We start from the raw sequence: 25926 nt of genomic DNA, 5'->3' as shown, positions 1-25926 counted from the left end.
TCTAAGGGCCGTGAGAGAGGAAGGGTAAAAAAAAAAAAAACAGATTAATGAGAGAAGGGAAGTTAACAGAGAGGAGAGAAGGAAGAGACTGTAGGGAAGGACTTTGTCAAACTCAGCGCTGAGTTTAGTGGAGATTGGGTTGGGGTGGGGGTTGGAGGAGGGGGTGCAGAGCAGAGGGGGCGCTGCCAGGGTTGCCACGGCAGCGTTCCGGATGGGCAGGCGGTCTCCTCTCAGGGGGTGAGGGGGGACGTGGGGCTGTCAGGGAGCCTGGCAGGTAGAGACACAACGCCCTGTGACTAGGGGGGAGCACGGGTCAGTGAGAGAGGACAGGAGCGAGGGGATGGGAGGCAGCGGAGAGGTGGGGTGGAGGCCTGTCTGATGAGGTGAGAAGAGGCAGAGTGAGAGGGGAGGGAGGGAGACACCAGGGAAGTAAATGAGGGCGGAGGAGGAGAAAAGCTAGAGATGATTAGAAGAGAATTATCCAAGTGTGAGTGTGGATGAGACTGTGGAGTAAAAGAGGAGGAAAGAAGACGGAGAAAAAGACGAGGGATGGCCTCGGGGTGCCCTGATATACACGTCTGTGAAATGCCCTGAAACCAACCAAGTCATTAGGCAAGTGATGGAACTCAACCTCATCTTTTTCTTCTCCTACTACATCTTCTTCTCTTTCTTTCTTTCCTTCACACACACACACACGCCTCTTGGCTCATGTGTAAGCCTTTTCCCCGAGCCAACACACTTTTTTTTTCCAGGTGGTGTGAAGGAACGAAGAGCAGCAGCACATACCACTACGAAATGACGTTAGTGTCAACTGTCACAATAATAACTCTGACCTGGTGACTCCATCCTCTCCTCCACTGTGATTAAGAGTTACACAGCCGCGTTATGGTTTTTATCTGTTTATCTTTACTGCCATGTGGTTGCCCATCACAACTTCTGCCTCCACTACTTTTAGCCTCCTCTTCATATTTTCATTATTTCATATTTGGCTTTAAAAAAATTCAATTTTGTTGAATTTAAGTTGTGAAAAACCTGTGTGGGAATATCAGGATATGACTCACACAGCTTCCCTCTCACACCGGCCTTGCTCTGTTCAAGATCCGACTCTTGGTGTGAGAACCTCGTTACCTTCGGACAATGGATCCCCCCCCTTTAGTAGAGAGATTCACAACGCACTGGTCAGTTAATGCATGTTTGGTGGTGTCTGTCCTGTTACCGACATGCATAGAGAGAATGTGCATGTGTGTGTGTGTGTGGGTCAGAGGTACTGTAGACACGGCACACACACAAGTGTGAGTGCTGTTTGTGTGTATTGGTGTGTGTAGCTCAATTTGCACCACTGTGCTAATAAAACTGTAATTCAGTCTCCTCCTGACCTCCTGAGCTGAGAGTCCTCTTCTCTCAGAAAAACAAAACCAACTTGTGAAGCCTTTTTTTTTTTTTTTTTTTTTTTTTACATAACATGTTTCATTGGGTCATGAATTGCCAAACAGTTATTAGAAGACTTTGACCTTTTTGTCACTGTCGCCCCACGTACGGTTGAAAGCCATAAATAACTCATGAAACTCAAAAAGAAGATGCCACAATGGCGACTCCCCCTCCGCCTCTGGTTTTCTCCACAAAGGTGCACTTATTAGCGGAGGCCAGATTGCAGTGATCAGTGACACAGACAATCATGTGACTCCCTCTCTTTTCTCTCAGACCTTTCGGTGCCCTCATCTGTCTCTCTCTACGTCTTTCTCCCCATCTCTCTCTCTCTCTCCCGCTATCACAAGTGGAGAGCTGTTCCTGTCGGTGTCATATGATGTCTTGTGGCCCTGTAGTGGTAGCAGAACAGTGACACTTCTATCCCTGTGCCATCTGATCGACACGCCATCCCTTGTCACATGCGCGCACACACACCGCCTGTTTCAGTGTGTGTGTGTGAGCATCTTCGTATGACTATAAATCAGGTCAACGACAGTACCAGCCCTGAGCCATGTGCTCCTGCTTATGTCTCTACTGTAGTGTACAAAGGCTGCTCTCACTCCTCTGGAAATGCCACTTCCCACCAGTGTTAAACCTTTTATTTTTGCTTTGTTTATTTCGAATAATTTAAACATGGAGTAGATTAAAAAAAAAAAAAACCCTCAAAAACCCGCATTCAATCTGGAAAGAAGTTTCAAGGACAAAACAGCTGAGAGGATGAACTCCAGATGTCTCTTTCACATGACAACCTCATGTGAACCAGCGCTCTTTTTCTCGCTGCATTCGAGAAGCATCCTCCTCAGCAAACAGACACTCATCAACCTTTTTCTACTGCCCTTAATCATTTGTTTCTGCAGCACATAATCACCATCACTGCACAAATTATGTTGTTCCACTTTCATCTCTCTCTCTCTCTCTAGCTGGCCCCTGCTTCTGTCCTTCCATTTGCCCTCTTTTTTTGTGTGTAAAAGGCCAATTTGAGTTGGATTTTTCTCTGCTGTGATTTTGTTCCATGAAAAATTATCCCCACTCCAAAAACAAAAACCAAGGAAAAAAAACAAACAAATAAATAAACATATAAAATAAAAAAGCAAACCAGACAAATAACACAGCAGACAAGCATCTTAATTACGACTTCTTGATGACCTCTGCATCAGTTTTGTACTCGGTGTTGTTTCTTGAACAGGTTTTATCATTTTGCACAGAAAATGAAAAAGCAAGGTACTTTTCCTCTCCAGACTTAGCGCAGAGAGGGAATTGGTTTTCTTGAGACTGTTTTAACAACTCAGCGCTGTCGCACCCAATTTCTGGGTTATTTGCCCCATTAGATGCCAGTGTTTGGGAAACAAACAGCCAGTGCTGAGAGGTTTGATGGACACAATAATGTGGCTGCCTGTTAAAATACATTCGTGACTTACTGTCAAAAGTCTAAAGAGACGTATAGTCTCTTTATCCAACATGCTTTCTAATTTCAGCCTGTAACTAATTTGAATAATAATTTGTACTCAAAGCACACTACTTGCACACATAATAGCTGTTGGGTTCTGTCACGAAATGTATAAAAATATTTATTTAAAAAGTTATAGAACAGGAGAGTAATAAAGAAACAATTGAATCAGTGAAGTGATATATTGAATATCACTGCTAAAGTACATCTAAAATGACATAACTCATACAATGTAAATACATATATCTGTTTGTTATAAAATGATATCAGCATGACCCGCAGGCCACAGTTGGGGAAGGTCAGAAGTCAAGACAGCGGACTTTAACTGACTGATGACTCAGAGGAGACGAGCTCTAGCCTTAAGCCATCATTACTAGATTTTATTTTTACTCAGGTCCGTGCATTGTACAGGAAATGTCTGAGAACGGGTGAAGGAAAAGGACATTTATAAATGGCCATACATATCAGAGAGTAATTTCACTTGATTACAGTGGAAGATCTGCATGCAATTATTTGATCCAAATTAATAATGATAGAGAACACAGCAATTTCTCCACTCAGAGGCCACGGTCCATATCTCAGGTAACCGGAAATTGATTACTTCACATCCTGTAGGTATTTTAAGCGTGCTGGCACTGCAGATCACACATGTTAGTAGTGACATACCTCTCTAATGACTGCCATTCATAAAATGCAGATGTTCATCCTACACGGTACTCACATGCTCATAAAAGTGCCACAGGTATGGCGTTTGTTTTGATGAGTGAAATATGTCAAAAAAAAGGAAGAGGAAAATGATTGCATGTTGAAATTTCTAGTCTTTCTAGTCAGTTTTTTTGATGTAGTGTTCCTAGTAAAGGGGGGGTGAGGAGCTCATACATTAATTATCATCTTTGGATAACTTATTCCTCTGGCTTTGGTTGGAGGAAATTCAGGCTTTGTTCTGCAACTCTTCCATCGTCACAATCCCTTTCTGACTGCTCCGGTTGTAGGATTGTACCCCAGACTGAGCACGCCGGTCGCTGGGGAATAAGGATGCTATGGCAGAGCTTTAACCTCACGCGCACACTTGTATTGATCCGTACAAGCCTCAGTGACTGTTGCTACAGAGCGGGCTGCGCTCTGTCATACAGAGCTCCCACCGTCGCCCCGTCGGTGGCAGCTAAGCAGGGATACAACACACACACATCAGCCTCCAGGCTAACAAACTGCCACCAACCCTGCCCTCCCCAGCCACCCTCATTCCCCATCAACTCCCCCATCCCTCCATCCCCTCCTCTCTTTTTTTTTTTGCTCTCTCTCTTTCTCTACCTCACTTTTCCTCTAATGAGTTGCAACACTGATAACGAGCCTGATGATCTTCCATTGATTCGGCTATCACTTGCTTGTCTGGTAATTGATCCGTAGCTGAGCCTCTAGTTAATTATATGGGCTTCGACATGGACCCCTGCCCCAGGGAGGGGGGGAATTCTCAAGTCCTGCACAATAATAGTTTTAATAAAGGAGCCTGAGGATCTCCTGCATCCTCTTTTCTGCCCTTCATGTGCTTTTTTCATCTTTCTATTTCCTCCTTCCCCCCTCCGAAGTTGTCCATCTCCTTATTTTTTACTTTCTGTGTGTCTCTCTCGTTTCCTCTGTCATCACGGCCATTACCATCAGCAGAGGCAAACGAGGGGTGAGGGGGGGAGGAAGAGATAGGCGTAAAAAAAAGGGAAAGAAAGAAAAGAGGGGAGAGTGAGCAATATTGGCAGAGTCCACTCCTCCCTCCCACAAATAACAGCCATTAACCAGCCAGGTCAGAAGCTGAGCCACCAGCTTGACTTGAAACACTGAGTGCCACTTGAAAAACCCACAGACTAGCACATTTACAGACGAGAGGGAGGGAGCAGGAGAGAGAGGGAAAGAGAGAGAGAGAGAGACAGACAGACAGAGAGGAGGAGAAGCGGGAGCTGGAAAGCAAAAAGGAGCCTCTGCCGCTAAATTGTCACTTAATATAATTAGCCTAAGCCTTATGCATTACCTTTTCAATAAGTTGTTAAGAGAGGAGCTGGCAGCACATGGACAGGAGGTGACACATTACGCCTTTTACGACAAGGCTGCTGGTGGCTCCTGACAAGGCGAAGGCCACTATGCAAAAGATAAGTGAAGAAAAGATTGGGGAAGGAGGGGAGGAAGAGGAGGATGGGTATAGGAAAAGAAAGGAAGAGTGAAGTAAAGAGATGAAGAAGTGGAAGAACAATATCACACAGGGCAGAGGAGGCGGCAACGGAGGAAGGAGCAAGAAGAGATGTAAATTCAGCTTGACACAGAAGTGCACATTTTCACAGTGGTAAGACAGACACTGTGCACTTTTCTTCTTGCTCATCGTCCACCCCCCCCCCCCCCTCCACCCCCAACTCCCCCTCCCCAGCCCCTACACCCCCTGTACGTAACCGTAACGACCAGTGTGATAATCTCAGCAAAGGTTAACAGTATACTGCCATTAGGAGACCGTGCAAAAGGCTTTTAACAGACAACCAAGCAGCTGTCTGCAGCAATTTACCACCAAATTTGAAGTGACTTTATATATCAGAAGCCAGTTAATGTGCGGCCGAGGAGAGAAGTTCTCCCTCCGTGTCCCCTTTTCTCTTTTGTTCCCCCGGCGGTGGGGAGATCACAGTGACATCTCCCTCTCGCCTCGGACTCAGGCACCTGGTCTGTCATTTCTCTAATGACGGTGGGGTGGAGGAGAGGAGAAGAGGAGATTGGGGTTTAAAGGGAAGACGAAGAGAAGGAGGAGGTGGGGTGGTGGTGGTGGTGGTGGTGGAGGGGGGGATGTCTTCATTGTTTGAGACATGTCCTATGCTCTGTCAAAGGAAGCATAGATCTCCTCCTTTTTTTCCTTTCTTATCCTCCTGTGTGTCTTTTTCTCTGTGTCTGCCTCCCTTTACTCCTCCATCCCTCATTTTATTCCCTTACCTTTGCTGCTGTGGGGACCAATTTGGCTAAAATGGAACCTCTTCCTCATTTTTTTCTTAATTAAAATCTGAGAGCCTCCGCAGAGGTGGTGGTGGTGGTGGAGGGGGGGGGGGGGGGGGTTCCTCTGTCTGTGTGTGTGTGTGTGTGTGTGTGTGTTGTGCATGCTGGTGGCAGATTGCCTGCGTTCCATTAGTCTTTCATTAGAGTGGGTGAAAATCAAACAAAGGCACCAGATTTTTTCAGTGATATAACAAGTCTATTGATATTTTGCTTTTGTTTTTTTGTGAGTGTTTTTCTTTTGACAATTAGGCTCCCCTACAAATCAGAAATGGATCCATTTTCAGCTTGATCAAAGCAGCTACCATGCTGCATTTTCAATAAAAAAAAAAAAAAAACAGCTAAAAAAAAAAAGAATAGCCTACTTGGTAATACTTGGGTCTGAGTGATGCTTCTTGTGAAATTGTTTTTTGTTTTTTACCTTCCGAGGTAGAAACTGAGCTCTTTTGCTAAACATCGTGCTTGAGTGTGCGTGTGTGTTTCTGTGCGTGTGTGTGTGTGCTGGGACGGTCCCACAGGAGAACTAAGTTGCTCTGAGACATACCGGCCGCTCGCAGCGCAAATGGTAATAAGGCAGAGGGACAAACGCCCCCTCCTCCTCCTTGTCTCCCTCCCTCCCTTCTCTTGCTCTGTGATGGCGCTTGCCCCCACCTTCCTGCCCCTAGCAGAGGTGTGTGTGTGTGTCTGAGAGAGAGAGAGAGAGAGAGAGAGAGAGAGAGATAGATAGAGAAAGACAGAGAGAGAGGAAACGTGCGGCGCGATGTCATTGAGCATCTTAGCGGCACAGTTGACTCAGTTGAGCCTGTACCGACCCCGACACACATAGATATACACACACACAAACACACACACACTCCGGCTCAACTCGCTCAGAGAGTCACCGTCTCTTCCTCTCTCATACACACACACACTCACTCACACACACACTTGCTCGCTCTCACATGCTCTCGCTCCTTCTCTCTCTTGCGCGCACTCACACACACAAACACGCTCAGTTCAGTTCCTCAGCGGCTGCGGCGAAGAAGCACAGGAGTCAGAGAGAGAGAGAGAGAGGAAAAGAGAGAGAGAGGACAGGCGGCGGCACGGACGTGGAGAGAGGGACACAATCACAGAGCGAGAGAGAGAGAGAGAGAGAGAGAGAGAGAGTCAGAGAGAGAGAGAGAGGAGCGGGAGGCAGGGAGAGCTGGATAGCTGGTGGCTCACTCCCACACCTCATCTTCACTTTGCTGGGACAGACACAGAATTGATGGTAAGAGACATTCATGCGTCTTATCGGCTCAGCTGTTTGCTTTGCACGGAGCTGTTTACGGGACTTGTTTTGTGTTGAAGAAGCTTTAAAAAGAAAAAAAGACAGCGTGACTTTTTTTTAAACACAGTTTTTTTTAAAGACGCTTTACGATCACCTTTTATTTTGAAAGTATTTATTTACGTTTCGCGTTCAGTTGTTTGCGTATAGTTTTTTTTCTTTTACTACGGATACCAATGTTGGTTTTTTTATTTTCTTGAAGACTTGCTTGTTATTAGGAAAAGACATCACTGATGACACAATTACACAGGTTTGTTTTTATCCTTATGTTCAGTGTTGAAGGAGCTGATGGCAGCTTCTTTAACTTTTCCTTTGCTACTTTTCTTTTTGAATTAATTTGACAGTATGTCACTGTGTGGACGTTTGCATGTTGTGCATGTAGGTGAACATGTGTTTCACCATTGTGTGTGTTTGCATGTAAGTGTGTGGTGAGTTCATGTTCAAGTACAAATTGACTGACAGATGGATTACAGCAAAAAAAACAAAAAAGAGAGAGAGAGAGCAAAAGTGAGGCCAGGCAACATCATGCACCCCTCCTCACTAATTCCCACAACCACCCCCCTTCTCCTCCTCCTCCTCCTTTTTTTTTGTTTTACTCCATCCTTGCTCACCTTCTCATCAGCCCCCTCCTCACCTCCGTCCTTCTCCTCATCCCTCCTTGCCCCCCCAGTGCTCTGCTCATCTTGCCCTGTCCAAAGACGAGGCCCCAAGGAAATTCACCTCGAGCCCTCTCTCTTTCTCTCTCTTCACAAGAATTAACTCCACACACACTCACTCACACACACTCCTCCGCCACCAGAGCTGCCAAGAAACCTCACACACACACACACACATCTACTCCCTCATTGACCCCCCTCTCCTTGCTATCCTCTTCAAGAAGCAGGACCGGTGTGAGACGCACACAAAAAAAGAAAAATGGCAACACGACCCCAAAAGAACCCACCTTCACTGACTTTTTTCTCTTCTCTCCTCCTTCACACTCCCACATCCCTCCTGCCCTCCCTCTCTCTGTCTCTCCCTCTCTCTGTCTAAGTCCAAAGAGGCAGAGTTGGATGTGAGAGGCAGCGAGTGCGACACAGTCCCACCAGAGCCCAGCAGCACAGACCCAGAACCGGCCAGGCCACCTTCAGCCAAGGCAAACGGACCCAACGGCACTGCTGGTGTTTACACGAGCATCCCTTCCAGTAGCCACAGTAGCAACAGCAGCAGCAGCACCACCACCACCGCCGCCACCACCACCTCCACCTCCACCTCCAGCAGCAGCAGCAGAAGTGGTCTGGGTGGCATTAGCATCGTTAGCAGCAGCGCTGAGGGAGCAGGCGAAAGCTCCATGCAGTTCAGCACCAGACCGCCTAGTGCTGAGCAGCCGGGCTTCATGGGGACATGGCAGCAGCAGAGCACTGACAGCAACCTCCTCTACAGAATGTCCCAGCAGGTACGTCAGCCCTCATCCTCTCCATGTCTGCCTCCCCTTCTCTTCTCTCCTCCACTGTTGTCAGTCTACTGTACAACCAGCCACCAAACTTTTATTTATTTTTTCCTCCAGTGGTGTACGTTTACACATTTGCTTGTTGTGTTTCTTACTATCTATTGGTGTGTTATGTGGAAAAAACAGAGTGTTTGTATGTGTGCCAGGAGCTGTGTGTGTATGTGTAATTTGTGTGATATGGTTGTGATTGTGGACAGTGTCTGGTTTGTTATATTTCAAATTGAGGAATTCTTACATGCAATTGCATTTTTTTTGCAACCACTTTTATAATATATCAGATTTGATGTTTGTGTGTGTGTGTGTGTGTTTTGGAGCTGTTGTTTTACACACACCATGCCTGAAAAGTGTTTCCAGCCTCTGTGTGTGTTCCTTCTAATTTAACTAATTCAATGCATGAGTCATTTCCTTCCCTCTAAAATAACCCCAAACAGCAGATTTTGGTGTATTTGTAAAAACACACATTTTAATGCAAAAAAAAAAAAAAGAAAAGAAAAGAAAAGAAAAAAGAAATTCGACCACTACCAGATAAAGCATTTATCTCACCATTTGATGGATTATCCCTGTCTGGATTCGTTACTTACATGCTTAAGTCTCCGTTAATTGGTCTATGAGCGGTGTGGAGTTTAAAAGCAAGCAATAGCAGTGTTTTGGTAACCTCGGTGCCGATAAAGACTTGGGAAGGGGCACCCCTCTGGGACCGGCTAATTGACTTCATGTGGCCGAGGCAGGAAGCCCCTTGCGCGGCTACAGAACAGCAGAGGAGCCGCGAACGAACACAAGCTCCCCTGGAAAAAGTAATGATGATCCATCGGCTGAGGAAAAGTCCACATTTCCTCCCGACATTTCTCGCCTGTTATCGTGGATGTTACTCTTGTTTTGATGCTTTTTTACTTATTTTATGTTATTTTATTATTTTCTTATTTTTAACGAAAAAGTAGAACCCCATTTAGAAGAGTTACTTTTTAAAAGGCAGGGAGGTAGAGGAGAGGTTGTGGTTTGGTCAGATAAATGTCAGGTAAGGAGTGGTGGGAAGAGGACTGGGAGTCAAGTTTGTGTGTATGTGTGTGTGTTAGTGTGTGCGTGCGTGAGTGTGTGTCCGTTCGCGCGCACATGTGTGAGGGGGGAACAGTAAAGATAGAGGATGGTTGTTAGGCAGCAGTTGATCATAGCGGGACCTGCAGGCGCTCCGTACCATGCACACGCTGTTACGCACTCAGGCCATTGCGGCTCTTGCGCAACAGCTTCGCCGTGAGTCTGTGTTGTAAACGACGAGAAACTTACTCTGTCACATTGCCCGCACTTTTCGAGCGTGTTCAGTCTCTTCCTTCCTTTCTTTCCTTTTTTTCCCTCCAAATCCCAGAGGTCCAATCGTGGAGGTGAAACTGATGTGTTGAGACTAAAACATGCTCCGGTGTAACTTTTGGGAATAGCACATTTTAAAACAGCTTTTCCCGAGATTGTTTTGTGTGTGTGTGTTTTTTTTCCTTAAATGAAATATATCAGATTTACAGCATTTCAAATGAATCGTATCCCGGTCATTGTCATGCAGCCTCCTATTTACCCCCCTTTTCTGAAATTCTCCTAAAGAAAAAAAAATCTTACTAGCGATTGATAAGTGATTTGGAAGAGATGGGTGCGCTGTATCCAGAGAGGAGAAGGACAAGGAGGAGGAGAGGGAGGAAGAGGAGGAGGAGAGCGCTCCTCTTCCTCTCTCGGTGCAGGAGCAGGTGGATGGGCCCCTGCGCTCAGCATCTGCTGGGACCCCACGTTTTGCATCCCCCCCAATCCTTTTTTACAAATGCGCACCGTTGTTTCAATATAATCAGCTGTGGGACTCGCTGTTATTTATCCTTCCTCGCACCACTTAGAAGACATCTTCCCATGTTTAGTAGGCATGACATAAATTCTCCGAAGGAAGCCTTGTTCCTTGACAGACTCGCCTTATTGGAATCTAACCGATAATGACTTTGTGTTTGCCGAGGCTGGCGCACCCTGGGGTGTTGAGAGGAGAGAAATGGGTTATGGGCTTGTGTTTCAAAATCTCCCCTCTTTCTTTCTCTCTCTTTCTCTCTCTCTCTCTTACTCTCCCTTCAAGATCAACAAGGTGGCACACGGGACGCGGTGTTTTATTTTATTTATATTTTATATAGGAGCCAAATTATATTTCCATCTGATCGATAGAGACGCAAAACAGCTCTGCGCCGTGTTTCTGCAGGACAGATGCGGCTGTGGTGGTGAGGAAGTGCAGGGCATCTCCAAAGCCACAAACATTTTGTTCATGTTTCTCTCACGCACGCAAAAAAGAAAGACTGAAATGAGAGAGAGAGAGGAAAAACAACTTTAACGTGAGTGTCTGATTTTAAATGGCAAAATAAGCAGCAGGTGTCTGATCATCTCGCTGCAGAAGCATCACTGACCGAAGACGGTGGAGAAAGCAGAGCAAAGATTTGAATGATCAAATCATAAATCAGTTGATGTGATGTTGCACCTGCCTCTTTCAGCGTAAAGGGACTGACCTATATATATGTAAAAAAAAATAAAAAATAGAGATCTATTTGAAATCGAATGACACCTAAAATCTGATCGATTGATCACCTCTGTGACTGACTCCTACATTTGAGACAATTTCATATTTTTCATTTAGTCTCAGAAATTTATTCAGAAGGAATAATGTCATGCATTTACACAGGCCTGTTCAGTGAGACGTTCAATGACTCGTTTCCCTGCCCTATATTTTACTGTGCTTTTACAAGCTGGGTGGGAACTGGTAGAAAAACGCAGGTGAAATTCATAAATTTCTTTTATGTTTTATTAACTTTGCAGGTGTTAAGATTACATATTGACAACCTCATGTATGCAGTCGCTTCTAGTTGTTGTGTGTTTCTTTAAACTAACGAAATTAACACGAGTGGCGATGGAGGCATTTCTGTGGGTGAATAATTTACACCTTTCATAACAGGCCTTAATAGGCTTTTAATCTTTGAAAAAACTTTTTTTCTCTCTCTTTCTAAGTCACATATGAGATTCACAGCCTTCATAATCCACACAAGTGTCAACAGGAAACAGCATAAACAGCGTGCAATTTAAATGAAATCAATGGGATGGATTCGATAAATACCCTGCCTATTTTCCTCAGAAATCGGTGCACATTTTATACAAAACACTCCAACAGGGAACTTTCAGAATTGTTTTTTTATGGAGGGGGGGAGGGGGGGTTAATGTACAAACATTAATTAGTTGAGAGTTGAATTATTTCCCAGACATTACGGAGTGATAATATTTGGAGCCTTAATTGACCCGCTGCTGTACATGCGTGGCTACGAATATCGACCCTTGCAAGTTAAAAACCCCGGAGTTAAGTGATGCTACCAGCCTAATTGGTTCATCAGGGATAATTCCTCCACAATACAGGAGCCGCAGGCCGCGTCTTTTTTATTTTATTTTACGTTTTTTTTTTCTGCTTCAGGTCGGAGGAATGATGTGGGAACAATTCAGGGATTACAAGGGCTCGTAAAAAATGTGCCTTCACTTCCACCTGAGGATCTGATGCTGCCACCCAGGCTCACAGCACACCTCGGAGACAAAAAAAATAAACAATAAAAAAAAAGAAAGAAAGAAAGAAAGAAATCAGTGCATGTCTTCAATCTGAAACCTTCTCTAAAATAGCCTCTTCCTTTTCTTTTTGCAAGGGTGCTGTAACGCGGCTTCCTTTGAAGTGCGACAGGTCGACTATGGGCCGAGACCTGGAAGAGGTACAGTGGCTTTATACAGCTCGCCTGGCTTCTGTCTGCTCCATCCTGCACCGAGCCTCTTGTAACCACATAGAAAACCAGGAATTTACAAAGGTTTATAATGGAGAACATGAATTATATAATGTCGAATTTTATATAATACTAGCAATAACAATAACATAATAATAATAATAATAATAATAATAATAATAATAATAATAATAATAATAATAATAATAATAATAATAATAATAATACAATTTTATTTAAAAAAAAGAAAGATGTTTAATCTTTACTAAATTTTTCTTTTATTTTGAAATCTGAATGCATCCAGCATTTTCCTTGTCCTCATTATCACGTACTTACAAATTTAAGATTTTTTTTAGCTTCATTAAAATTCTGCTAAAATGCAGGAAATTATTATGAGAAAATCAATATTTAGATATATTTATAAGTGTAATTTTTTTTTCTTAATACAAAATAAATGTGCGGTGATTAGTTTAGATCAGTTTCTTTTAAAGACCATGTCAAATTGTTAACAACATAAAAGCATTTTGGCATTGATCATACAAATATGTTAGTTTTGTAGAGTTATAAAAAAAATATTACCCTGTGTCTAATCTAAATTTCTAATCTCTGGCATCAGTTCTTCCATTTACATCTTTCTTTTATATTTTCTTGTGTTTTCATAGCTTGTATGTGCCATATTCTAACTTTTCATCGAGATCAGTGATATTTGTTGATTCTCTTCCCCATTTCCTGAATGCACGGTGCAGCATATACAGTCCTGTGTGTTTGTGTTAAACCACTGAAAGTGAGTGCTGTGAGCTCTGAGGGCACGATGACAGACATATTTATGGAATAACATGCTCTGCTTTGTTTTGTTTGAGTGAAGAAATGGGGTTGTTATTATCCTCCTCAGTGCAGATCACAGAGTGTGCTAATCTGCCTATTAACACACTGATACACTTACAGCGATGTGTGCGTGTGTGTGTTTGCACACACATTGTCTTACACAGTGGGGTACAGACATGCTGCATGTTGCATATGTGCTGCACATGCATTGCTTCTTACCATTGTGTGGGACTGGGAAGGCAGTGATTTGATGCATATGTGTAGCATTATCCACAGTGAGTGAGCGTGTGTGTTTGTGTGTCGCTACACTCCACTGTTATTATTTCCATGTCTGTCTTTGATGGGTCGTTGCACACAGAGCATATGGATGCCTATACGTACATGTATCTGGTGTCAAGTGTGTGTGTGTGTGTCTGACGCTGAAGTTTATGTGTGTGCATGTGTGCGTTAAAGGCATTCGTGTCTGTGCTTTTGCCATTTATTTTTCTGAGTGGGTGGCTAAATACTCATATGCCAGTTGTGTGAGTGTGTGTCTGTGTGTGTGCATGCTAGAGTGTGTGTGAGAGGATAGTGCAGTTTTGCGAGTGTGTGTCCTCTCCCTCTGTGTGTGTGTGTGTGTGTGTGTTTCTGTGTGTTGGCTCTGGCTCCATGTGTGTGCGGGTGCGAGGTGAAGTGTCTCTTGGCTGGCCTTGGCTAGAGAGCTGGAGGAGAGCAGAGGTGAAAGAGGAGATTTGCAGAAAAGACACGCACCGCTTCCCCCATTACTACTTTTTCTTTTTCTTCCTCTACTACGTCTCTGTCTCTCACTGCTTCTTCTTCTTCTCTCACTGTCTTTTCCTTCCTTCTCTTTATCCTCCACACACCAACCCCCTCTTCCCCGCCTCTCGACTAGCTTTCCTACTTAAAACTACATCTTCACCACCAATCCTCCAGATGCTAAATCAGATCGGTTTATTCTGCAGCTACTGTCTTCATAGAGAGGGCTCTTGTGATTGAAGCCGTGTAACAGAGCAGCATTTTGGGTGTTGCAGTAGCACGTGCAACCCACAGGAACAACTGTTAGAAGGAGCACAATGTTTCTCAAAGCTCCTTATTCACCAGCAAAGCTACTATTTCACAGCGCCTGTCCTCAACTGTAAAGTTGTGGTCGTCTCTATTGCTGTTTAATGTACTTATTGCAGTGCTACCGGCCAGTTTAGAAGGTCCAGATAACATTAGCAGCACTGAAAAAAAAAAGGCCACAGTGGCATTCAGTCAGCGGGCATCTCCCTCAGTCTTTGTGCATATGCAGTCATGATGATGTGAGTGTTTCCTGAAGGCAGCATTATTTCTGCAGGAGAGAGCACAGAAATGTACGACTAAGACTGAGTGGGAAGGTGGCGGCAGCTACTTGTATATTTACCGTATATGTGTGTGTGTGCACTATTAAGAGCCCATCTAGTTTGACGGAGTAGGAGGATGCACAAGGTCCCATTCATGCTGTGGTCCCCACTATATTTACCCAGGCACCAACCAGGGAGATATGACGTCCGCAACATTTTTACTTTAAACTCGTTTCAACTGGCTTTTTAATTTCTTCTTCTTTTTTTTCCTTTTTAAATAATTGACTCACAAGCATATCCGTTTGCTTTTATTGAAACCTGAAGATATATTAACATAATCAGTTTCCCTGTCATGACATTTAATAAATATTTTTCTGTTTTACATACCAAAGACATTTCAGTGGATAAAATCAATACCCGTGATTTTAAATCCGTCAGTGCTTTCTGTTTTTCTGGTGTATTATAATGTCAGACTTTTGAGGAAATCCGTCAGCAGGTCTCCTCATGCTGATATCTCCGTCCTCCTTTCTTGACTTCATCATCTTTTACTTTCCTAACCTTTAGAAAAAAATTCAAATTTTTATCTTTATAGTATATGCATGAGCTTGCTAAAAAAAAACAAAAAAAACACCCCACACATGGCCATGATCATGTGTGACCTGGGTCATACAGTAACCTCTGTAGCTCTGCAGCAATGCCCTGCAGGACCAGCGTTATGGATAAGCACCGACCCCGAGTCTGCGTGCACGACCCGGGGCAACCAGCGATCAATAAGCATCATGTGAGCATCACTCACGGCCTCCATGTCAGCTGTTTCCTGTTTGTCCTGAGGAGACGGCTGCCTTGCTGCCATGGTGAATGCCAGAATAATGGGGAGGACACAGAGCAGTGTAGAGAGACGCTATCACGGAAGTCAAAAAGGGTTTCTTTATCATATGTCTGGCAGGGCAGTGTACCGCGTGTTTTATGTGTGCGTTGAGCGCTGAGGAACGATAGAAATGCAGAGCCATCTGCTCTCCTCTTATCAGGGGGCTGAGTGGTGAAATCTACTGTAGCTGAGTCGTTCCCAGGGATTGGTTTTAGTCCTGTGTGGGCATGTGTATGCAAAAGGAAAGAAATGCAATATACTTTTCCTTCTGTTGTTTACTATCTCATTTTATTATGCAAAACATTTTCGACAGTATGGCTAATGATTGGTTTTAAATAAATCTAATGTGGGTAGAGCCTGGTGATGTGATTAGACCCTCAATGTTATGTACAAAACTACATCTCAAATTGGATGGAAAAGTGTGAATTTCCTTGTACAGTTTTGCACTATTTTGTGTGTGTTTCTTTAAAAACATTAATGAGATATATTTAGTAGGATCTGTTTTCAGTTTCTTTCCCGGTGCACACTGCACTCTTTACACCCTGTTTTTCCGTCTTTCATTTTCTAGCTTTCTTTCTAAAGAAGGCCTGCCGGTTATTTGTCTTTGGGTAGTTTCCTGCAGAGGGGAGAAGTCGCCGGTGTGAAGAGGAAGTGTGTGTTTGAAGGGCCGGTCGCTCAGGATGTCACCACCCCGCCAGTGGCTAATGAGGGGGACATGAGCATAGAGCCAGGGCAGCCACACACACACACACACGCACGCACACACACACACATATACACAATCTGACACAGCAGGAATGCAGCAGCTGTCACCAAGGTCCGGGCAGTTATGAAAGCGTTGAAGTATAGTTGTGTCTTTTGTGCATCTATGTGTGTGAGTGTGAAGTGGCACTACTTGGGGTCACGGGGGGATTAAGGGCTGGGAGGGGCCCGTGTTGGCTTCAGTGACCCACAGATTGCCACCGGTGGAGAGGATCATCACACATAATTGACTTAAGTGAAAAGAGAAAGAGCGAGTCAGAGGAAACGTACACATTTGACGGCGGCCTGCGGTATTTTAGGACATGACCATATGGCTGAGACATTGTTGAGAGAGGCTGTTCTTTCCCGTTGTGTGTCCAGAGGAAGGTGACATTAGGTGTGACCTGCGCTAAGTGACAGGAACTCGGGCATACTTTCACCACGGCTTCTCCCTTTTCCTGTTATTCCTCAACTCCTGTTATTTTGTTTTCCTTGGAGCTGCGCCAGCTCAACGGGCAAAATCGACAGCCTACTATTTTTACATCCGTCTTTAAGGACCCCATGTCTGCTCGCTCTGCCTGCCAATTTGCCCCATCAGCAGTGGCAACGAAGAGACAAGCTCTCAAGGCACCGAGCCTTTCATTTTTCTCTTAGCGATGTGGCTAATGCTGTCACTGTTATTTGAAAAAGCACTCAGGGTGAATTGCTATTATTATTGTTAAAACCATCATCATCATCAGGCTTATTTATGGTTATGGATAATGATGGTAATTTTGTTCAGAGCCTACGGTTGACTCCCTCTCTTTCGCCTGCTAATCTGACACTGCTGTGTTAGAGTGTGTGTGTGTGTGTGTGTGTGTGTGTGTTTGTTTGTGCTGCACATTTTCAATGTGCTGGCAAATTACCAAAGTTGTTGTGGAAAGAAAATAGTTCTTCCAGCAGGTAACAGCGATTTCACATCTCACATGTGAGGTGAATAAATCCATTACATCTCCTAATGCATATGTTGAACTCTGTGGCTTGGTGTGTACTGTATGTGCAGGAGGGACAGGCCTCCCCTCCCATCCACTATTTTCTGTATCATTGCTTTTTCTCAGCCTTTTCTCGCTCTCATGTTTTACTCTCCATCTATCTCCGCGCTCTTGTTCTGTTCTGTCTCCAGCTTACCGTGGAGATTTGATTGCTAGAGGCCCAGGGAGGATTTTAGGGAGGTTCTGGAGAAGGGAGGCTAGTGGTACAGGCTGTGGTAGGCTTGTAGCCAACGTACACACACACACACACACACACACACACACACATACACATACACACAAAGATATGCAGTCTGACAGACACAGATACCCACTTTCACACACTCGTATTTTGTCTTGTCGTCATGCAGATTGTGTAAATTGCTTTCTTACCACGTTGTCATTTTAACCCCCTAAAAAAAAAGTTCAAGTCTAAACTCATTAGCTACTTTTTGTTGTGAGCAAAGTGTTAAAAGCAACATGTGTAAGCATTTGTTTGTGCTCTCTGCTGACTTTGTAAAGATGTTTGCTCTGTTGGATTAATAACATTTAATGGCCACTGTTAAATGCAGCTGCCTTGGCATCCCACAGCTCGTGTTTTTCTGGCAATCTGAGACTCTGGGTGGCTTTTGTTTTTTGTGAGTGGTGGTGTGTGTATACCACCGTGCGTGAGTGTGTGTGTGTGTGTGTGTGTGTGTGTGTGTGTGTGAGAGTGTGTGTGGGCTGGATGGGAAAGGCATTGTGTGTTGTCACTGAGCATACCTATTCACTTGGATGTGACCACCACACACACACACACACACACACACACACACACACACACACACACACGATGAATTGAAGCCGTCTGCATGTGAGATGATCACGTATCGAGCAGCGGCGTTCTTCACTTCTAACAATCCATAATGTCAATTAAGTCACAAATGATCTAATTAGCCTACTGTGATAGACATCAATTGGTCTGACCCCATATCCACGGCAAACAGCCAGGGGTGGGAGGCCGCCACATGCACGACCTCTGGCACCCGCACATTGTTTGGCCCGTTCGCCTCTTGTGACATTTATTGTTGCAATTGAGGTGACGGCGTCGCTCCCTAACAACGGGACAAAGTGAGAATTCTTGTAAGGAAAAGTTAGTTTTTTTGTGTGTGTTAGAAGCTAGAGATGTATTTGTGTTGTTGACACACACACACACACACACACACACAAATGTGTGCAGGCACACGTACGGCCGAGCACACATGTATACTGTTGATGTTTTCTCTGGTAAATGGCCTGAGCTGCCTCTTCCATTGTCGGGAAACACACTCAGCGATAAGTGCTTTGTTGGAGCGTTGTCCGCTGCATGATGTGTGTGACTCTGACTGGCATTTAATATTTCATGGCATTTAATCCATTTGATATGTTTCCTCCAAATACAAAAAAAAATCACCAGCTTTTGTTTGGTTTATCCAGGCCATTACTTCGGAGCTTGTTGATCAGTTTAGATTTGTAAAAGGTGCCAACATGGGATTTATCAGCTGCATTTTCTGCTATTTTTCCACACCACAGTTGCAATGGTGAATTTAACTTGTTTGTCTAAAACTAGGCCTCCTGAGGGCAAAAAGATGATCCTTTGTGCCTGATCACTGTGCAACCAAATATCTCAATAACATTAATAATGAAAAATATCACAAGCAAAAGGGCTGTGAGATTTATTGCAGGGGTAAAAAAAAAAAAAGCTAAATGAGAGCACTTAAAAGAGCAGTCAGGTTTACAGGATGCAGCGGCTAAGAAAGATAGCGCATTATGACAAAGAAGAGTAAAAGGAGCCGACAGCTCGAGCATCAGTCAGGAGGTGAGGAGGAGGCTCTCTTTGAGATCAATTGGTAATAGGCTGAAGTCACAGGGGCGATTAGAGGCGTCGACTTGCCTGTGTTGTAAATGCTGTCAGATCGGTTAAAGGAAGCCTAATACCTCTCAGGTTGAAAGCTGTAATAACATCAACTGTAACTGGATCCGCGGGGAAGTGCAAGCGAGTTTGCGTGTGTGTGCGTGCGTGCGTGTTTGAGTGAGTGGAAAAGGAACGAGAGGAAGGCGAAAGTATTTCATTGTGTGTCTAATGCCTAGGTGTGCGTGCGTCGGTCTGTGTGTATGTGCGTGGCATAAAGCAGCAGCAGCAGCAGCAGCAGCAGCAGCAGCATGCATAAAGGCGAGAGCCGCGGGGTTGCTCCTGGCATTTTTTCAGCCACCAGATGCCTGTCACTGCTTTAAGAAAAAAAAAAAAGAGCAGGGGTGAGGAGGGGGAGAAGGACAAAGAGGAGGGGAGGGCAGAGGGGAGGGGATGGAGGGGGGGCCACCGCTGTTCAAATCATGTCACGTAGCGCTAATTCATCCAGCCTCATTAGAGAGAGGAAAGGGACCAGAGGGCCTCTCTCAGGACAGGGCCCGGGCTCACACACACACACACACACACACACACACACACACACACACACACACACACACACACACACACACACACACACACACACACACACACAGATATATGCATACACACATTGTCTCAGTTTTTCTTTGGCACATACTTACACACAGATGCAATTTCTCTCTTCCTCTCACACACACACACACACACACACACAGACATACATACACAGATGACACTGGCACATGGCGCAGTGCGGGGGCAGTTTGGGGAATAGAAAATTGCCTTCTCAGGAAGGCCCTGGCCAATTAAGGACCTGACCGTATTGAATGTCAAGTGTTAATTTAGCCCCCCCTCCCACCCCACCCCCCATTCCCTCCCACCCCACCCCCCATTCCCTCCCTCCCACCCTCCCTCCAACCCCACACCCTCACCCCTCAATTTCCCAGCAGTGGTGGTGGCGGAGGGAGCAGTGTGTGCGCGCGTGTGCGTGCGTGCCGTGTGCGCGCGTGTGTGTGTCCCAGAGATGAGCAAATACATGTCAAGCCAAAGTTGATTGCCTGCTCCGTATTATGTGTCGCAGACAAGTGGCAAATGTGCTCCCTCCTTTTAGCCTTTCACGTACCCCCTGAGGGACGCCGCGATGGAAGGAGGAGGAGAGAGGGAGGATTAACTGTACCGCAGTGATAAGAATGGGGGGTTTTACACTGGGGAAGACGGGGCGGGGAGTGAAGGGGACAGACAGACAGAGAGAGAGAAGTAGAAAGAGGGCAGAGGGTTTGTTTGATCTCATAGGACTGGGTAGTGACTTTGATAGTCTTTTAATTGCCTTCCTTTTTCTGCAGAGGTGACGTGCCTGGTAGTGGAGTAAATACTTTTAAATAGAGGGATGAGTACATTTTCTAAAGTTTATAGAGCCATTTATTAAAAAAAATAAAAAATAAAAAATCCATTAACTTTATCAGAAACTTTAAATGATCTCAACATGATGGCTGTGTATTACACTCTCAGCCGTTGGCATGGTCCAGGGGCAGGCAAGGTTGTTTGTGAGGTGGACTGATGGTAAATGCCCACCTCCTTACCTCCATGATCTAATAGACATCCACTTAGTCTTAATGGGCAGATTCCCTTTCTCCTCTCGTGATGACTGTTGCACTCTTCAAAAGGTGGAATTGCCAGCTTGTCTTTCCTATCAGCCCCCCCCCCCTCACCCCCTCCCTCTGTTAAGCATCCGTATCTCATGTTCACTACCTCTCTCTTAGACGGAGGCGAGTATTTCTGACAAAATAAATATTAATGCATTGCTCACATTCACACCACCAGCGCCAACTCTCCTGCTTTAACCAGCCCTCTGGCTACATTATGTTAGTCAGGGCCCTTTTGTTTTACATTCATGTCGGTCTATTTACGTAAACGTATGTGCCTGAGTTGCTGTGTGTGTGTGTGTTTGTGTGTGTGTGTCTGGTGATAGTAGTGATGTTGTGAAATTGAATAGAGAGGGTAAGTATTGATCATTTCCCCCTGTGTGTTATTAGTGCCTGCTGCTACTGACAGAGAGAGCATGAGCCACCCGCACAAACACATACATACACACACTTCCACACACACACTGCCATGTTTACTCAAGAAATACAGTATGTTGTTTGCATGTTTTGACAACTGTAATACATTGCGTCAACAGGGAAAAAGTATACTTTACTGCTACATAATATTTTATGGAAATATCAACATTATTGCCCGGAGCCCGGTGGTGGAAACCTGTAAAATTACAGCTCTGGTAATGTTATGACAGACCAGGCTATGTGTCATTGACTTATATGCGTCAAGGGTCTTTTCAAATAGAGCCAATTTTTGTCTTCTCAGCCATGCACACATTTCAGTTCTTTATTATTACAATCTGTTTTGTCAATCTGCTGTAAGTGATAGCACGTTTTAAGGTCACAGTGAAGCGTAATTCAGTCTCTGATCACTGATACCCAAACAGCCACCCGTACAGGCCTCCAGGGCGAGGGGGGAGAGGGAGGGCGTTAAAGCCCAGTGTAAGTGCTCTGTCTCTGGGTAGATAGTGATGCCTGCGAGGCCTCTGGAGCTCCAGTGGTCAGCCAGGACTGAGGAGTCTGTCAAGCTCTAATTGATCACCCTGACCTGGGGAGCTGAGGACGAAAGGGAAAAGAAGGGTGTGGAGGGATGAAATAGATAAGGCTGAAGGCAAAAGAAAGAAAAAGAGAGAAGGAAAAAAGAAGAAATTGTGCGACTGGTGGCTTAATCTCTCTGGACTGGCCATTTTTCCCCTCTGGATGATAGATATCGTAGGCCTAGCGTGTGACACAGATGGATAATGCAGGCGTCTGGGGTGATAGAGTTATAAATTAACACATTACTGGACCTTAATGTGGACTACTGTGGACGACCCCACACCAACATCATCAACCCTCCAGGCGTGCACACACACACACACACACACACACACAAACACGCCTACAGTCTCACTGATGCGTCTAGCTGAGCTCAGGGTGCGGATTGTACTCCTCAAGTGGCATTGATTTGTTAAAGTGCTGAATTAGCAGGAGCAGTCCAGCTGCTGGCACTTCTCGACTTTCTTTCTCTCCCTTTTTTCTGTATTTTACAATTTTGCTCTCCTAACTTTTTCTCCTCACTCTATTTCACTCCTTCCCTGTTGCTTCACTTTACTCGCTCTCGCACTGATTTTTCCTCCCTTTCTGCTTCACTTTGCTCTCCAGCTCACATGCTTGTCTCCGCTCTTTGTACAATTGACTTGCCCTTTTCCTTGACACACTTTTTTGCTCGGTCACAAGTGCTCCTCCAAGCAACTTTGCTCTCCTCGGTTGTCCTGGCAAACGCCTGCTTCTATTTTCCCCCTCTTCTGTCTCCAGCTGGAAGGTTTCACCTAGAAGAACAGTTGGTTTTTCTCTCCTCCTTCTTATGGCCCACACAATATTCGCCAGCCAAAACTGTTATGTCCCTGACTTTGAGACTGAAAGGGAAGTGGTATGTGTGTGTGTGGCTGGGGATTGGTATTTAATAGCCAGACATACAGAAGAACTAATATCCAGAGCAGCAGTAGCCTGGACATTGTAAGGCCACACACAGTGACAAGGTCCTGCAGAGCTCGCTGTATTTAAAACTCCTGTACCGCGAGGCAATGGCTTATACATCTACAAGCTAACCACAGTGAATTCCACTGGTGTAAATGTCATTTAACAACAAATGAGTGCTTCTGGAAACTGAGCGGTGCACTGTAAGGGTCACTGGTCCCTCTGTCTGCTGAGTATGTAGTGGTGTGTTGTACTTGGGCTTATGAGTCGGACAGACTGTCTGCTCTCTGAGTCCGAGTCAAGGCCCCTAGCCAAGAGGTGCAGATTTGTTAGTGTCTGCTCCATTATCACCCGTCACTCTCACGGTTTGTTGTATGTGCGCGAGGGAGAGAAGGAGAGAAAGGGGAGTAGAGAGACTGTCCCCCGCTTTCTTGCTTGCTGTAGTCCAGCCCAAACAGTTACCATCTGGTGACCAGTGACTGACCCTTTTCTCGTCTCACACACACACACACGCACACACACATACACACATTGACTGCAGGACTGCGTCCAAGTGATGAGTGAGTGACCAACTGCCTGCCCCCCCTCCCAAACCCTTCCCCACCTCCCCTGCCGAGTGTCCGTTTCTTGCCAGACCTCCCAGGTCCCTCCCCTCACTGCACATGATTGGTCGATGAAAGGTTGATGGGTGACTGATCTGTCCACAGCCCCTATAAAACGCTCAATAAAGCACCGATTCTGGTCTTGACAGGCCTGCCAGAACAACACCTAAGAGGAAAAAGCACCTCAACACACACACAGAAGACATGGGTGTACATACTGTACACACACACACAACATTGCGGCCCAAAATAAGCACATCCCCTCGCTAGTTCACACCACAGTGCTGTTATTCAACAATTTGTTTTAGCTGTGTTTGCTTGATTTAGTTACTGCAGGCCCCTTGTGTGACGTTTTTATGTCATTTTAATATCATGTTATTTTTCTTGTGCTTTATTTCTGTCTAATCGTTCCAAACTGGTAAGTTATCAACAGAAGTAAATTTGATAACTGATTGATTGTTAAAGTGATTTAAAAAAAATAAAATAAAGATGACAATAATTTCTTTAATTGATGAGAGATAAGAGATAATAAGAAAGGATAGGAAAATTGTGCCAGGGATTTATATCTTTTTTTTTTTTTTTTTTTTTAGCTTTTCTTAGTTCAAACAATCAAAAAAGGAAACTTGGAAAATATACTAAATATTTTGAAAAGGAAAGACCGCTCACTGTATTTGTGTGTGCTGAGGTGCAACAAGAGGAAAAGGGTGACAGACCAAGGTCAGAGGCAAAGAAGAAGAAGTGACACATGCATCACAGGGTTGTGACATGTCGGGGTCATGACAAAGGTCACGTTGGATGTCTAAAGAACACACACTCATCTCCTTTAGGTCTTCAGTGTGTGTGTGTGTGTGTGTGTGTGTGTGTGTGTGTTTGCATTTTAAAGTGTGTCAAGAAGTGACTATCCATTCATGGGAAATGGGAAGAAGAGGCCAACTCAACCTCTGCTGGTCTAGTCTGGGGGAACAGGGATTGCGTGGAGAGCAGGTCACAGGCAGGGCCTAATGGCAGTGTGATATTGTGACTACAGCCCTCCCGTCAGGTTAAATGCAAGGCGTGGACAGAGAGTGAAAGGGGGAGGAAGTGAAGTGAGTGTTGGGAGGGTGACTGCATTAAAAAAAAGAGAGGGAGAGCGAGAAAGAGAGAGCTAGAGAGAGAGACAGAGAGAGACAGAGTGACGGAGAGAGATGGAGTGAAAGCGCAAGTGGAGCATATCAGCAAGAAAAACACTTAAAGTGAGGGATAGTGAGCAGGGATGGAGGGAGGCAGCCAGGGGGACTGAGGGAGGGAGGGAGGGAGGGAGGGAGGGAGAAGGGGGAGAAGAGCAAGCGGGCGTGTGTCCCTCGCCTGAGGCTGATGCATTGTGACAGTCACTTAGAAGGATTTCACTTCCCCTAAACTGTGGCTTGCAGGAAGAAACACCATAAGTTGGGACAATTATGGGGCCGAAGGAGATATGACAGGACACATGCAGAGCGAGCCGCAGAGGGAGGAGAGGGAGGAAGGAAGCGAAGCGAGGGGGGTGTGAAGCGAGGAGTGTCTCTGCTTATGTGTATGTCTTTCTGCTGTGTGTGTATGTATGTGTGTATGTGTGCACTCAAGAGAACAAAATCATATCATCTGCTTGCATTTGGCAGATCGGTCTGTATATGTACTTTACTGTCCAAACACAGTATGTGTGTATTTGTGGGTATGTTTTGTGTGTGTGTGTGTGTGTGTGTGTGTGTGTGTGTGTGTGTGTGTGTGTGTGTGTGTGTGTGTGTGTGTGTGTGTGTGTGTGTGTGTGTGTGCTCGCCTGTGGGGGCCAGGGACGGTTTTCTTTTTTTTTTTTTGCTCGGTGCACACGCCATGTCGGGGAGGGTCGGCGTCTCGCTCCTCATGGTACCGTATGTTACCACTCTGCCTCCCTCATTCCTTTCGGCCTCATGTCTGTAACTTAACCTGGTGATGGCGGGTAGGAGGGAGAGAGAGAAAGAGAAGTTGAATTTGAACGCTGCCAAGAAAACAGGCCCTATTTTTTCTATTCTTTGGTTGATTTGGTTTCTTCCTGTTTTTTTTGGTTGTTGTTTTTTTTTTGTTCTCGCATGCTAATAGTTTGGTCTTTCGTGTCGTAGGCCTGATAAGTGTCCCAAAAGCTCTTGTTGCTACAGTACATTGTGTTACCCCCGTGCTGTAAGCTCTGCCAAGAATGTCACTGTAATTTGAGTGTAAGTGGATTCCAAGAAATACACTTTTCCTGTTTCATTGAGTCGTTTTGCTCTCAGTGCTATTATGTCCTTCGTGCGGGAGAGAGGTGCTGGCGAAATTGTCTCTCGGCTTTTTCCCTGGCTTGTGTCTTTTCACATGGTACCTACAGCTACAGTTCACCTACAGTTCTCTTAATTCTCTATCCATTTGTGTCTGTGTGTGTGTGTGCAGACAGTGCAATAAATAATGACTACAGAAACAAAGAGTTTTCATTTTGAAAAATATACCACACTCGACCGCCCTGTAAAACCATCTATTCAAACATAAACAGATAGATGTGTCTGACTCCCTCCGTCTTTGTCTCTATCTTTTTTCAAAGTCAACAAAATGCTTTTCACTTCTTCTTCTTAAACAAACACCCTCCAC

The 25926-nt window shown here is 45.0% G+C and overlaps 1 protein-coding gene across 3 annotated transcripts in view; it reads left to right on the top strand.

The window, feature by feature from the left end:
- The window catches only part of bnc2 (basonuclin zinc finger protein 2), a gene marked incomplete at its 3' end in the record, with an annotated part of 158720 nt that overhangs the window by 59507 nt on the left and 73287 nt on the right, over positions 1 to 25926 (top strand). The window contains exons 1-2 of one of the 3 annotated variants that reach the window (XM_083983466.1): positions 5684 to 5698; positions 8548 to 8670. In XM_083983466.1, the coding sequence (XP_083839592.1) occupies positions 8566 to 8670 (105 nt within the window). In that variant the 5' untranslated portion in view covers positions 5684 to 5698; positions 8548 to 8565. Of the gene's footprint in view, positions 1 to 5683; positions 5699 to 7160; positions 7179 to 8268; positions 8671 to 25926 lie in introns of those variants that run through there. The other 2 variants (XM_083983465.1, XM_083983467.1) reach the window with 2 other exon arrangements.

The sequence above is a fragment of the Trachurus trachurus genome, assembly GCF_905171665.1.
Source record: "Trachurus trachurus genome assembly, chromosome: 1".
Taxonomy (NCBI): Eukaryota; Metazoa; Chordata; class Actinopteri; order Carangiformes; family Carangidae; genus Trachurus; species Trachurus trachurus.
This window is presented reverse-complemented; position numbering and strand designations above follow the sequence as displayed.